At 29.6% G+C, this 13549-nt stretch overlaps 4 protein-coding genes across 4 annotated transcripts; all 4 read left to right on the top strand.

Moving 5' to 3' along the window:
* Positions 1-2576: 2576 nt before the first annotated feature.
* On the top strand, positions 2577-5166 carry rgn (SMP-30/gluconolactonase/LRE family protein; the record flags this gene model as incomplete). Its single annotated transcript, XM_020578669.1, has 7 exons — positions 2577-2871; positions 3038-3072; positions 3311-3363; positions 3390-3477; positions 3722-3876; positions 4158-4304; positions 4395-5166. 7 exons carry the CDS (start codon positions 2577-2579, stop codon positions 5164-5166), a joined length of 1545 nt encoding a protein of 514 aa, XP_020431538.1.
* A 553-nt stretch (positions 5167-5719) lies between these two features.
* On the top strand, positions 5720-8452 carry dyrk1 (putative protein serine/threonine kinase; the record flags this gene model as incomplete). The annotated part of the gene is made up of 7 exons (XM_020578668.1): positions 5720-5950; positions 6042-6247; positions 6330-6460; positions 6604-6844; positions 7077-7353; positions 7429-7536; positions 7610-8452. 7 exons carry the CDS (start codon positions 5720-5722, stop codon positions 8450-8452), a joined length of 2037 nt encoding a protein of 678 aa, XP_020431537.1.
* A 793-nt stretch (positions 8453-9245) lies between these two features.
* Positions 9246-11892, top strand: PPL_07833 (AB-hydrolase associated lipase region containing protein; the record flags this gene model as incomplete). The annotated part of the gene is made up of 4 exons (XM_020578667.1): positions 9246-9348; positions 9442-10419; positions 10491-11541; positions 11616-11892. The coding sequence occupies 4 exons, from the start codon at positions 9246-9248 to the stop codon at positions 11890-11892; spliced, it is 2409 nt and encodes an 802-aa protein (XP_020431536.1).
* Positions 11893-12015: 123 nt separating this feature from the next.
* On the top strand, positions 12016-13507 carry prfB (class I peptide chain release factor; the record flags this gene model as incomplete). The annotated part of the gene is made up of 4 exons (XM_020578666.1): positions 12016-12700; positions 12761-12900; positions 12956-13233; positions 13306-13507. 4 exons carry the CDS (start codon positions 12016-12018, stop codon positions 13505-13507), a joined length of 1305 nt encoding a protein of 434 aa, XP_020431535.1.
* Between the last annotated feature and the right edge of the window lie 42 nt (positions 13508-13549).

The raw sequence follows: 13549 nt of genomic DNA, 5'->3' as shown, positions 1-13549 counted from the left end.
AAAGCTAATATCTAAATTTATAATATCTATATATGTATATAAGTAATTTAAGAATACTAATTTATTTTGAAATTTTTCACCCAATATATTTTTTAATTTTTTTTTTTTTTCTCAATACAGTATTGTTTTTGATTGTATAGGGACACAGATATGATTCTGATATTATTTCCTTTGTTTATTCAAAAGGTTTCACTCAACATATGTTTTATTCAACACTTTCAATTGCATTAGTTGCAAAACAACAATTATACGACAAACAATTCAATAACAAAATGAAAATGGAAATAAAATATGTTTAAATAAATTTATTTCTTATTTTTAATAAACATAGTAAATGAGAAATCAACAGTCTCTTTATTATTATCAACGATCACTATCTAAAACTATATTTGATAGAAATTTGTTTATATTGAAAAGCAAAATTTCGATATTAATAGTATTTACTAGTATATAAATATTTAAATTAGATTTAAAAATAATCAATAAAAATAAGAAACCGCCAAATTTTGAAAATAATTAACGTCTTTTTATCCGATACTCTCAATTAAAAAGAATAATATTTAAATATATAGATGTCTTAATTTAAAAGTTTGGTTGATGTTTTTTTGATTGGCAAAAAAATAAAAAAAACTCAAAATCAGCGCAGAACACCCACACTTGACATTGTCATTCAATTCCAATAAATCAATAAATGGTGAATCAAATCAATTAAATTGTGTCACTTTTAAATAAATAATTAAAATTAATCTATTTATATCCTATTGTAGTGATATACTTTGTTTTATTTTTAAATATCAACTTGTAATAACTATTTAATGAAACAATAAAATAAGTAAATATTATAGTAATTTAGTATTCATTCTTTTATGTTGAACTAAATAATTTTGATTTAAATCTTTTAAATGTTTTATTTTATAATCAATTTATTAGTCAATCATATTTAAAGGTATAAAAAGAAAATTTATTTAAATATTGTGAAAAAAACAAAAAATGAAAGAAAAAAACTTTAACTATATCATTTATTTTTGTTTTTTTTACAATATTTAAATAAATTTTCTTTTAGTAAATTATAGTTTCACTCTTAACTCAACTTAAAATAATAACAGAAATAATAATAGTAATCGTTAGATGAATGAGAATAAAACAATCTTTTGATAACGATAATAAAAATAAAGTAATACAGATAAGATAATGTTTTAAACAAATTTAGAGTATCAAGATAGAATTGATAGTGCTTCATTTGAAGTCGATCACCACTATATGTAAATTCATTTTATTTTAAATTCTTTGATCATTTAATTATCGAGACAAATCACTTCTATTCGCCGAATATAGTAAGAATTCCTTTTGAGTTGTAATAGGACAGATTTTACCAATCTATTATAATTATACAATATAAACTTAAAATTTAAATAAATAATTATAGTTTACTATATCTGTATTTTAAATAAACTTTTTATATATTTTTATTAGTTGATACAAATAAAAACTAATTGTAAACTCTATTATCACTAATTAAATTCTCTCATAGTGATAATTGTAAAGTGATAGATAACATTTTTGATTTAAGTAATCAAGAATATCATATCTTTTACAATTCTTCAATTATTTGAATCAAAAAAAAAAAAAAATCAAAATTGCAAAAAAAAAAAAAAGATGAACTTGTCAAATAAAAGTGGGGTGTTGCAAATTCAATAAATTAATAAAATTGAAAATTATGCTTGTTGTTTCTTCATTGGTAATGATTGCCTGTTTTTTTTATTTTTGAATATTATATTATAATAAAATGAATTATTTAATTAATTTTAATATTTATATTTCAAATTTGAATATTAATTCATACTTTTAATTGGCGCTTAACGGTTGCCGCCAATTTTGAGTTCAAACTGTAAGTAAACGAATCAAATTTAACACTATATAAACCTAAAATTTCATTCACAATGTCATTTTTCATTATTTTTCAAATACAAATAATTTTGTAAGTAATAACTATTAATTATAACTTTAACTAATTTATATCTTTGTTTTACTAACTCTTTGTTTATCTCCTTTTATCTCTTTCTTCTTTTCCAAGTCCTTACTATGAGTGATCCCTCGTTGCTATTCCGGTTTCCTCTCGTAGTTATGCTGATTTCCTCTCTTTGCTAAGCCGGTTTCCTCGGTGCTATACTGGTTCCTTTCGTAGTAGTCGGTTGCCTTTGTCATTATGCCGGTTTCCTTTCGTAGTTATGCTGGTGCCTTTTCGTCACTAAGCCGGTTTCCTCTCGTCACTATGCTGGTTGCCTCTCGTCACTATGCTGGTTTCCTCTCGTCACTATGCCTTAGTCACTAAGCCGGTTGCCTCTCGTCACTATGCGGTTGGCCTCTCGTCACTATGCGGTTTCCTCTCCCACTATGCCGGTTGCCTCTCGTCACTATGCCTGTTGCCTCCTGTAGTGTATGCTGGTTTCGCTCTCGGTACCTGCTATAATGGTTGCCTCTCGTTGCTATGCCGGTTGCCTCTCGTTGCTATGCCGGTTGCCTCTCGTTGCTATGCCGGTTTCCTCTCGTCGTTATTTCGGTTTCCTCTCGTTTCTATGCCAGTTGCCTCTCGTAGTTATGCTGGTTTCCTCTCGTCACTCTGCCTGTTTCCTCTCGTCGTTATGCTGGTTTCCTCTCGTCACTCTGCCGGTTTCTTCTCGTTTCTATTCAGTTTGTCTCTCATTTCTATGCCATTCCATTCCTTTATTTCGATCACAACTCCATCCTCATCACGATATGTATGTCTGCCATTCCTTTCTCCAGGTACAACCAGAAAAGGTTTTCTTGTCCCAATTCAAAAGTTTTTAATCTTGCTGGTTGCTACCTGTTTCAAAAAAATATTTAATACTTGTAAATAAATTAATTGTAAATACTTTTTATTTTTAATATTAATAAATATAAGCTTTATTTATCTGAGCAATTTATTTATATATATCTTTTTTATTAAATTTTAAACAAACAACAATAATGAATACTTTATTTGATTTGTTAAGGTTAAGTTTCTTTATGTTTTAAGTGTTAATTAATATTGCCAGAGAAACTAGAATTGGTGTGAGTAGCTCTTCAATTTTCTAGATTTAGTATAATGTCTTTGGAATTCCAAAGAAGGTGTATTTTAAGATCAAATCAAATCTCTTCTTGTGTGGAGCTAGGCGAATAGATACATCTCCATTGAAGTATTGATATCTCCATAATTCTCAAATATAATTTTGTTTAAAAGAATGCGTTCATTTAACTTTAACTTAAATATTATTTATTCTTTATATGTTAAAAGATTTTATTTATCTAGTTTTTGCTAATCGTAGGAGCTCTCTTCTTGTCAACTGATCACAATTTCGAGGTGTAAGAGTTTTTTTATTGTCCAAAAGAGTCTATCCAATTATTTTGTACAACGATATCTCTGAATCATCTAACATGAGTGCCTTTAAAAAAAAGATAATTTTATCTCCAGATAGTGTATTTGCAAGCTGAATATATGGAGATACAGAATCTGGATTTATTTATTCCTTTCAAAAATAGTTGTTGTTTGGTCATAGAATGTCCATTTAGAAGTGTGATTGACTTAACTTTCGAAAGTGTCAAGTTGGAACGGTTCATCTATCATTTAAATTGATACTAATTGTACTCAAACATTTCTGCTGTATATTATCAATATTTTATTTGAATCAATGGTTCTAAATATTGTTTTTAAAAAATAAAGAAATTGATCTTCTTTTCAATTCCCTTTTTACCAATTAAAACAGCGAAAAATTACACATGTCGTTGTCTTATGTGGAATCAAACTTTATCTCCAAATAGCTTTTGCTCATTAAAATACAGTAGATATATTCTTGAACTTCACTTCTATGTAGTTAAGTAGATAAGAAATACAAGGATAAAAAAATCATTAATATCTATAATTTGATTATTTTAAATTTTTATAAATAATACAAATTAAACTTTTTAATTTTATTAAAGATTTGCTGTGAATCAATCATGTGTATATTTTAAAATTGTAGCCCCACCTTTTTTTTTTTTTAACAAAAAATGAAAACAAGATATAAAAATTTATCTACATAGAATGAATTCGAAATTTATTTTATTATTTTCTACAATATGAATAATAAATTTTTAATTTGTATTTTATTATTGTTTAGGTTAAGTGTTTTGGTTTTAACTGAAACCATTCATCTTAAACCTGAGCTGTACATTGATACTAAGAGTCAACTTGGCGAAGGTTCAATTTGGGATAATGAAAGACAATTACTTTATTGGATTGACATTGACGGTAAACAATTATATGTGTAAATATTATTTATATATATATTTCTTTATCATTCTTTTTTTTTTTGTTTCTTTATTTTCTAAAAAATATAAAAAAATATAATGTATAGATATGATCCAAAAACATATATAACAGCTTCATACAGTTTACCAAATAAACCTGGTACAATTGTCCCAAGATGTAAAGGAGAACCAGGTGAAGTTGTAATTGCTCTTGAAAGAATCGGTGTTGTAATTTACAACTATCTCACTGGAAAATACAAGGTCATTGCCAACCCTGAGCAATCATCGACCAACCGATACAATGATGGAAAATGTGATCCTCTGGGACGTTTCTGGGTGGGATCTCTTAGCTATAAAAATGGATATCCTCCAGAAGCAAAGTTGTATCGTGTCAATGTAGATCACAGCTACGAAACCATGCTGGAACAAGTTAGAATTAGCAATGGTATTGTCTGGACACCCGATGGTTCATTGATGTATTACATAGACACTCCGAAGCTGGCGGTGTTCAGATTCAACAGTACCGACGGTGGCAAGAGCTACGACATGGCCCATCCAACCATTGTTCTCAGATTCGATGCAAACAGCGAGGGATCGCCCGATGGTATGACAATGGATGCCGACGGTCGATTGTGGATCGCACACTACGATGGATCACGAGTAACCTGTTGGGATCCTAAGAAACCCGGTTCAAAGTCACTCTATCAAATCGACTTGCCAGTGCCTGCAGTGACTTCATGTGCTTTCGGTGGTGAAGACCTGTCGACACTCTATATAACTACAGCAAATAACGGTCGCTACGGAGGTGGAGGACTCTTTAAAATCAATCTAAAATCCTATGGAATCAAAGGTGTGCCTTCTTATCAATATAAAGGTTAAAAAAAACCCAAACAAACAACTCTTAAACCATTTTTATTTTTTTAATCAACAACTTTTTCCAATCAAATTGTAGAGTAAAGAATGAGTGATGACACCAACAAAAAAAAAAAAAAAAAAAAAAGTAAAAAAAAAAAAATGAAAAATAAATTTTTTAATGTTGATTATTTGTTTTTTTAATTTATTTTCATTAAACAATATCATATACACATTTTAGATAGTACATATTATTCATTTATATAATATGATAGATTTATTTTGTTGAACATCAATAAATTATATATATAAGACTTTAAAAGTAATAGCTTGTCACTCAGTTCTCAAAAATTGAAAGTCAAAAAAAAAAAAAAAAAAAAAAAAAAAATTAATTAAGTGTTTGGTGTTGTTTTTATTTTTACATTTTATTTATTATTAATAATACACTGAATATAGGAATAAATTTGATTGATATAGAGATCAATAGATAACTTAGGATAATAATATGATAGAGTAATAAAATTAACAAAAAACAATAACCTTTATATATATATTTTTACACCATAATATAAGTTAACAAATGGAGAATAATAACAACAATAGCAATAACAATATAACAACAAGTGGTGGTGGTGGTGTTAGTAGCATTAGTAATAGTAGTTCAACAACAACTACTTCAACAACTTCTAATAAATCAAGAAGCGATGCTCCAATTATAAAACTTTCAATAGATTTAATTAAAACATATAAAACAATTAATCAAGTAAGAGAAGAAACAGAGAGAAAAGAGCATATACCAAAGAAAATCAGTGTTTTTATTAATACTATCTTATCAATAACCTATTATTATTATTAATTTAAATGAATGACAGATATATTATGCATCGAAATCTAAGAAAAAGAATGATCAAGTAGGTAAACAGCATCATCAATCTAGCAGTGGAAGTGGAAGTAGCAGTAGCAGTAGCAGCAGTGGTAATAACAATGGATTCGACGATGAGAATGGTGATTATATATTCAAAGAGAACGACGTCTTTGAAGATAGATATGAAATAAAATCACATCTAGGAAAGGGTTCATTTGGTCAGGTTGTTAAAGCATATGACAGGTATGTGTTCGAACACTTACATTTTCTTTAGTTATCAATATCACTAATCAACTAATCAAATCAAATCAACTTGAACAATGAGCAGAATATCAGAGGAATACGTAGCAATTAAGATTATAAAGAATAAAACACCATTTTACAATCAGGCATTGATTGAGGTCGGACTGTTAGAATCAATGAATAAGAAAGATCCAGATGATCAATATAAAATTGGTAAGTTTTTTTAGAAACTACTTGGGTTGATCATATATATATATATATATTGGTGATATTAATTGGGTTGTTGTTGTTGTTGTTATGTTTGTGTGTTTGTTCAATTTATATAGTTAGATATAAACAACATTTTAAATATAAAGGACATCTCTGTTTGGTGACAGAGCTGCTATCGTTCAATCTATATGACCTATTGAGAAATACACAGTTCTTGGGTGTCTCGTTGAACTTGATCAAGAAATTTGCACATCAGATTCTGACGGCACTCTACTTTATGTCGACATCGGAGGTAGATGTCATTCACTGCGATTTGAAACCAGAGAATATATTACTTAGAAATCCAAAGCGTAGTGCCATCAAGATTATTGATTTCGGTGAGTTCTTGTCATTCAAATGAAAGAGTAAGTGGTGTTTATTATTATTATTATTATTATTATTATTATTATTATTATTATTATTATTATTATTATTATTATTATTGGAAATGTTTCACTTAAAACAAGGTCGCAACTATTTCATTTAAATACTTAACTTATACTATACCTATACTTACTCTTATTATTATTATTATTATTATTATTATTGTCATCATGTAGATGTATAAATATATACAAAGTAGATTCTATAGATCACCAGAGATCATTTTGGAATTAGAGTATTCTTTTGCAATCGATATGTGGAGTCTTGGATGTATTCTAGTGGAGATGCATTGTGGAGAACCGTTGTTTGCTGGTCAGAACGAACTGGATCAACTGACGAGAATCGTTGAAGTTTTGGATATGCCACCTGTATATATGATCGAAAAGAGTCCGAAACTCAAGAAATTCTTTACACTCACTCCCAATGATCCAATACACAAATATCAACTTAGAAGAACAGATCGATTAAAAGAGGTAACTAAAACTAACTAAATAACTATTAGCTATTCTTTTTACAACAATCTAATACATATCATAATTTATAAACAGTTTCAACCAAAGAGTTTATCAGATATAATAGGTGTCGATAAAGGTGGTCCTCATGGAAGAAGAAAAGGAGAAGCAGGTCACTCACTATCTGATTATCTAAAGTTTCAAGTAACTATTATTATTATTATTATTATTATTATTATCTATTGTCTTTAAATACTAATTTTGTTTAATATTAAAGAATCTAATAGAGAAAATGTTAATATATGATCCGAATAAAAGAATTACACCTTTGGAAGCACTACAACATCCATTCTTTTTATCTTCAAATGATTTGGAGATTAGTAATAGCAATAGTAATACACGACGACAAAACGAATCATCATCATCATCATCATCTACAAGTGTTGGCACAGCTACAACATCATCATCATCTTCAAATAATAATAATAATAATATATTACCACCAATTTCATCTTTACCTTTACAACAACAACCACAACAACAACAACAACAACTATCAACCACTTCATTACCAGCAACACATCACCATACAAATAATAGTAGTAGTGTAAATGGTGTTGCACATTCATTGTCACAACCTAATTTATCAAGTACGACATCATCGTTATCATCGACCTCATCCTCCTCCTCCTCATCATCATCATCAAATATAGAAAACAGTAAAAGAAATATACATTATTCGCCAGTTAGTCACAATCATATTGAATCATCGAAAGCAGCTGCACCGGCAACCACACTTTCACCTCATCTCTCATCGGCATCTTTAGTATCACATTCACCACAACTTCCACATCATCATCTACACCATCATATACAACAACAACAACAACAACAACAACAACAACAACAACAACACCATCTTCACCAACAGCATTATAGTAATAAATCAACTATATTAGATAACAACAACAATAATATTTATAACCATAATAACAATTATATAAACAGTAGTAGTAATAGTAGTAGTAGTTATAACAACAATAATGAATGTAATAACAACAGCAACAATACATCAACAACATCAAAACAACAACAAAATATCTTTGAAGATAACAATTAATTAATTTAAAAACCTAATTAAATAAATTTAAAATAATCAATATTTATTCTTTCTTTAAAAAACATCGATGTTTTTAAGATTAAGATTTATGAAGGTGACTACAACTACTTTAATTTATGATTTTAAACAAGATAATTATAAATCTCATACATGAAACAGATTTTACAGGTGATCGTCAATCAATGGTTTAATTAGAGTTGTTTTATCAGAGATTCACTTGGATTGACAATAAATTAAAAAAAAAGTGTGGAGGGAATGTGATATGTATCAAAGAAATAATCAGTTGTCTTATTAATATTAGTTATTGTCATGCACGATTGATTATTTTTTTTTTTTTATATTTTTATTTTTATTTTTAATTTTTGTATTTTTATTTTTAATTTTTCGTTCATTTAATGAACATCAATTCAAAATGGGAAAGCAGCAAAGAAAAATAATTTTTGGAATAAAATTAAAAATAATCTCCCCTTTGTAATGGTAAAACCAAAGATACCTATGCACACACAACACACAACACACACAAACACACACTCCACACTAATAACAAAAAATTGAATTGTATAGATCTAAAATAGACAGAATTGTTATAATAATTCATTCTTTTAAAAACAAATAATAATATTACATTACATATAAAGAATAAATAACAATTCCTTGGTTTTATTGTTAATAGTTTATGGTTTAATCAAATTTCAAATTTAAAATTTTAAAATATAGATATATATTATATTCTATTATATTTATTATATATATCTTCAATCTATTTATTTATTTATTTTTTCAATTAAAATAAATGTTATTTGGTATTAGGAGATGGATTACAACAGTACTTATTTCCTATTTAGATAGGACGTTGGTATCGATGAATGAATCCATCAAAGCATTTATACAAGAGGGTAAGTATATATAGATTATTGACAGCGGATAGTTTGTTAATTCATTTATTTTCTAACTAACTATTTAAATATTGAACTATCTACTTCTTTTAGTCTGGCAATTGGGAGTACAATTGGCGAATATTATAATAGTTGGATTCTTAGGATTCTTTTATCAACCTGGTTACCAAAGTTATCTTGAACAAAGAAATAGAATAAAGAAAAAGGCAAAACAACAACAGCAGCAACAGCAACAGCAACAGCAACAACAACAAAAAAGAAAATCAACGACAACAACAATATCATCAACACCGACTAGTACTTTAGATGAAAAGTTATTGTTACAACAAAAGCAGCAACAGCAACATCAACAGCATCAACAACAACTTCAATTACAACAATTAAGACGACAGTTGAGTAACTCACCACTATTCGGTGGAGTTAACCGACAGCCGCCAAACGATAAACATCCAACACCTTTTGTACAGCTTTTAAACGATAATTCCGATTCGTCACCTGCGATCTCATCGTCAACTTCGATGAACAATATCATAGATGAATCGACCAATTCATCGGGAACGACAACACCCGGCACCACACCGAATTTGAACAACCTTAACAGTAGCAACAGCAGCATCCAATACAATAGTTTTATAAATCACAACATAGGATCACCTTTTAGAAAGAGTGCAAGTACTTCATCGATTAGAAATAGTAGCAACCAATCACCTAGAAGACCCATGATTGTTAGTAACAATCCATCATCATTAGAAACAACAACAACAACAACAACATCTTCAACAACGATATCATCATCGCCATCAACATCATCTGCATTTTCACAGAATCGACCAACCCGAAAGAAAAAGAAACGTGTATACTATGTAAATAGAGATTTAGTTCATCAACACGAACAGATTACCACTGGATTCCTAGAGGATTTGAAAACAAACATTCTCCTACTCTTTGATAATCTATTCTACTGGCTAAGAGTCAAAACAACTTCCATACTCACAATCATTGCCAACATAAAGATTAGATCTTTAATACTATTCTCAATAACACTACCATTTTATTTACCTTATTATATATGTAAGCTAACATTATGTTTCATTACATTTAAAACATACAATAATACTAATATTTTCAATTCATTCATTTAGTTAAGCTATTTACATTACCATTTACAGTTATTAAACCACTTTTCAATATGTTTGTAAATAGAATAAAAAGAGTGAAGAACATACCGAATCGATTGTTCTCTGATAAGGAATTGGATGTGAGAAGTGTAAAAGAGATTATAGAACAGGCTGGATATCCATATGAAAGATATCATGTAACGACGGAAGATGGATACATTCTATTGTTGGAGAGAATACCAAATAAGCAATCAAAGCATACTCTCTACTTGCAGCATGGTATTTTCGATAATAGCTTTGCGTGGGTTGCCAATGGCCCAACACAATCGTTGGCATTCGCCGCTCATGATCAAGGCTATGACGTATTCCTTGCGAATCTACGTGGAAACGGCGAGCGTCTTCACACTGAAACCAACATCTCCTCTAAACAATACTGGGATTTCTCAATCAATGAACATGCATTCCGTGATATTCCCTCGTTCATTCAAGTGATTAGACAAGTCAAGACTAAAGAGTTGTCGGCGTTGAATCATGATTTGGTATCGCCTGACGACATCAACATTAGTGCAGTTGCGCACAGCATGGGAGCAGCATGCATACTGATGTATATTGTGATGATGGGAATCCTAAAGAAGAGTCATCATTTGAGTCGTGCTATTCTCCTATCGCCTGCAGGTTACCACGAGACTGCACCAAAGATCTGTGATATTCTTGGACCGATCATCAATGCTTGGCTCTACTTCTTCCCAATGGATGTATTCAGCTTCCCTAGCGATACTATCAGAGTAATCATTGCCAAAATCTATCATGATGTCATCAGCAATACACCCACCAAAGACTTGATGGTCTATCTTGTCTCACGATTCCTTCTGGGTGGCGATACCAAGAATCATCCACTAGAGAAAATTCACAATCTGGCATACAACACATTCTCTGGCACCTCTGTCAAGATCTACAGACACTTCTGGCAGAATAGAAGAGCTCGCAAGTTCCAAGCATACGACTATGGAAAAGAAAGAAATCTAATTGAATACGGTACACCAGAACCCTTAAATTTTTTAGATCATTATAACCTGTATGTTTTTTATTTTATAAAGTTGTATACAAGTAGGATACTAACCTTGATTGTTTAATTTCGTTATACTTTAGTATTAATATACCAGTTCATTTCATAATGGGATTAAAAGATAATTTAATAGAGCCAGTTAATATCATTAAACATTATACAACATTGAAAAAGTCACATCCACAACATGCATTTTTGAAAGCAAGCAAGAGTGGACACATAGAGTTTACTCTGGGATTGGACGATCAAATTATAAATTATATCATGAATATATTGGGTGACCCTGTTAAATCTGCGAATACATCTTTATCAATATCAACAATACCAACAACGACAACCTATGTTGGTTCAAAGAAATAATAAAATTTTTAAAATAAAGATCTTTATTTTCCAAAAAAATCGGTCAGTGTTTAATTAATTCGTTTCTGACTTGCTCTTTATGAAAAAAGAAAAAACACATTGTTGTTCATTTTATTTGTAAAAATGATGATGTTGGTGAAATGTAGATATCTTAGATTATGTTATAACAATATTCGTAGCAATAGAATAGCAAATAATTACAATAGTTATAATCTAAATAATAGAATATCATTTTCTTCTTTCGGATTTTCGAAACAATATGAAAACATCAACCAAAGAAGGTCTTTTTGTAATGAATCAACAACACCAAATTATATATCAAATCAAGAATTTCAAATAAAAGAATCAGAGGTCAGAAGAATAATTTCATTGTTGGTTGGAGGCAAACATTATCAAGACAAGAAACAACGGCTGGTTCTCATTGAGAATGAATTGAAATCAAATGGAGTAGAATCACAATTGTCGATAGATAACAAAAAAGCACAAACACTCAAAGAGTGTCAGCGATTAAAGAGAGATATAGAACAGATAGAAGAGTTACAATCAAATTTCATGTACTACGAAGAGATATCAGGAGAAGCAAAGAAAAAGAATGATCAATCAATGCTCTCTGAGATGTCGGAGTGTATCAGTGACCTCTATCAACAATCCACTGATTTAGAGTTCAAATCGATTATGTCTGGTGAGAATGATCATGAAGATTGCTATCTAGAGATTCACGCTGGTGCAGGTGGAGCAGATTCAATGGATTGGTCAGAGATACTATCAAACATGTACAGAAAATGGTCACAAAGGAAAGATTTTAAAGGTACCTACCAAATCGCAATTAAATGTGCAATATAAAAACTAATCAATCTATTGTAAACAGTGACATTGGTAGATATATCACCGGGTGAAGTTGGATATAAACGAGCGATTTTAAAGATAGAAGGAGAGTTTGCATATGGTTGGTGTAGATCTGAATCAGGCGTACATAAACTTATTAGATTGTCTCCATTTGATTCTTCAGTAAGTAATTATTTTACTAAATCGAAATTTACATAATATTCATTGACGACTATAGGGTAAAAGACATACATCATTTGCATCAGTTTTAGCATATCCTGCAGTGGACGATAGTATTTCGATAGATTTACAAACAAAAGATTTGCTCATTGAAACGATGAGATCGAGTGGTCCAGGTGGTCAACATAGTAATAAGACCGAAAGTGCAGTTAGAATAACCCATACACCGACTGGTATATCAGTTGCTGTTTCTGATCAACGATCTCAGCATCAAAACAAGTCTATTGCAATGGATTTACTTAAAGCAAAGATTATGGCATCAGAGATTAAAAAGAGGTAAGTAACGATAAAATTAACAAAAAAAAACAAATATCATAAACTGTTAAGGTCTAATATTCATAAAAACAGAGCACAACAAGAAGAAAGTTTTAGATCTGATTTGGGTGTAAATGGTTGGGCAAGTGATAGAATTGTTAGAACCTATACAATGCATCCACAAACAAGAGTAAAAGATCAAAGAACCAATTTGGAATCACTTAATATCGATGAAATCTTGGAGGGTGGTGATGAGTTGGATATATTTATTAAAACTGCACTCAGTCAAAAATAAATTAAATATTCTCTACTTGAAACGAATCAAATATTTATGTTA

This window comes from Heterostelium album, assembly GCF_000004825.1.
Source record: "Heterostelium album PN500 unplaced genomic scaffold PPL_scaffold8, whole genome shotgun sequence".
Lineage (NCBI taxonomy): Eukaryota > Evosea > Eumycetozoa > Acytosteliales > Acytosteliaceae > Heterostelium > Heterostelium album.
Note: the sequence above shows the minus strand (reverse complement) of the source record. Positions and strands in the feature narration are given on the sequence as shown.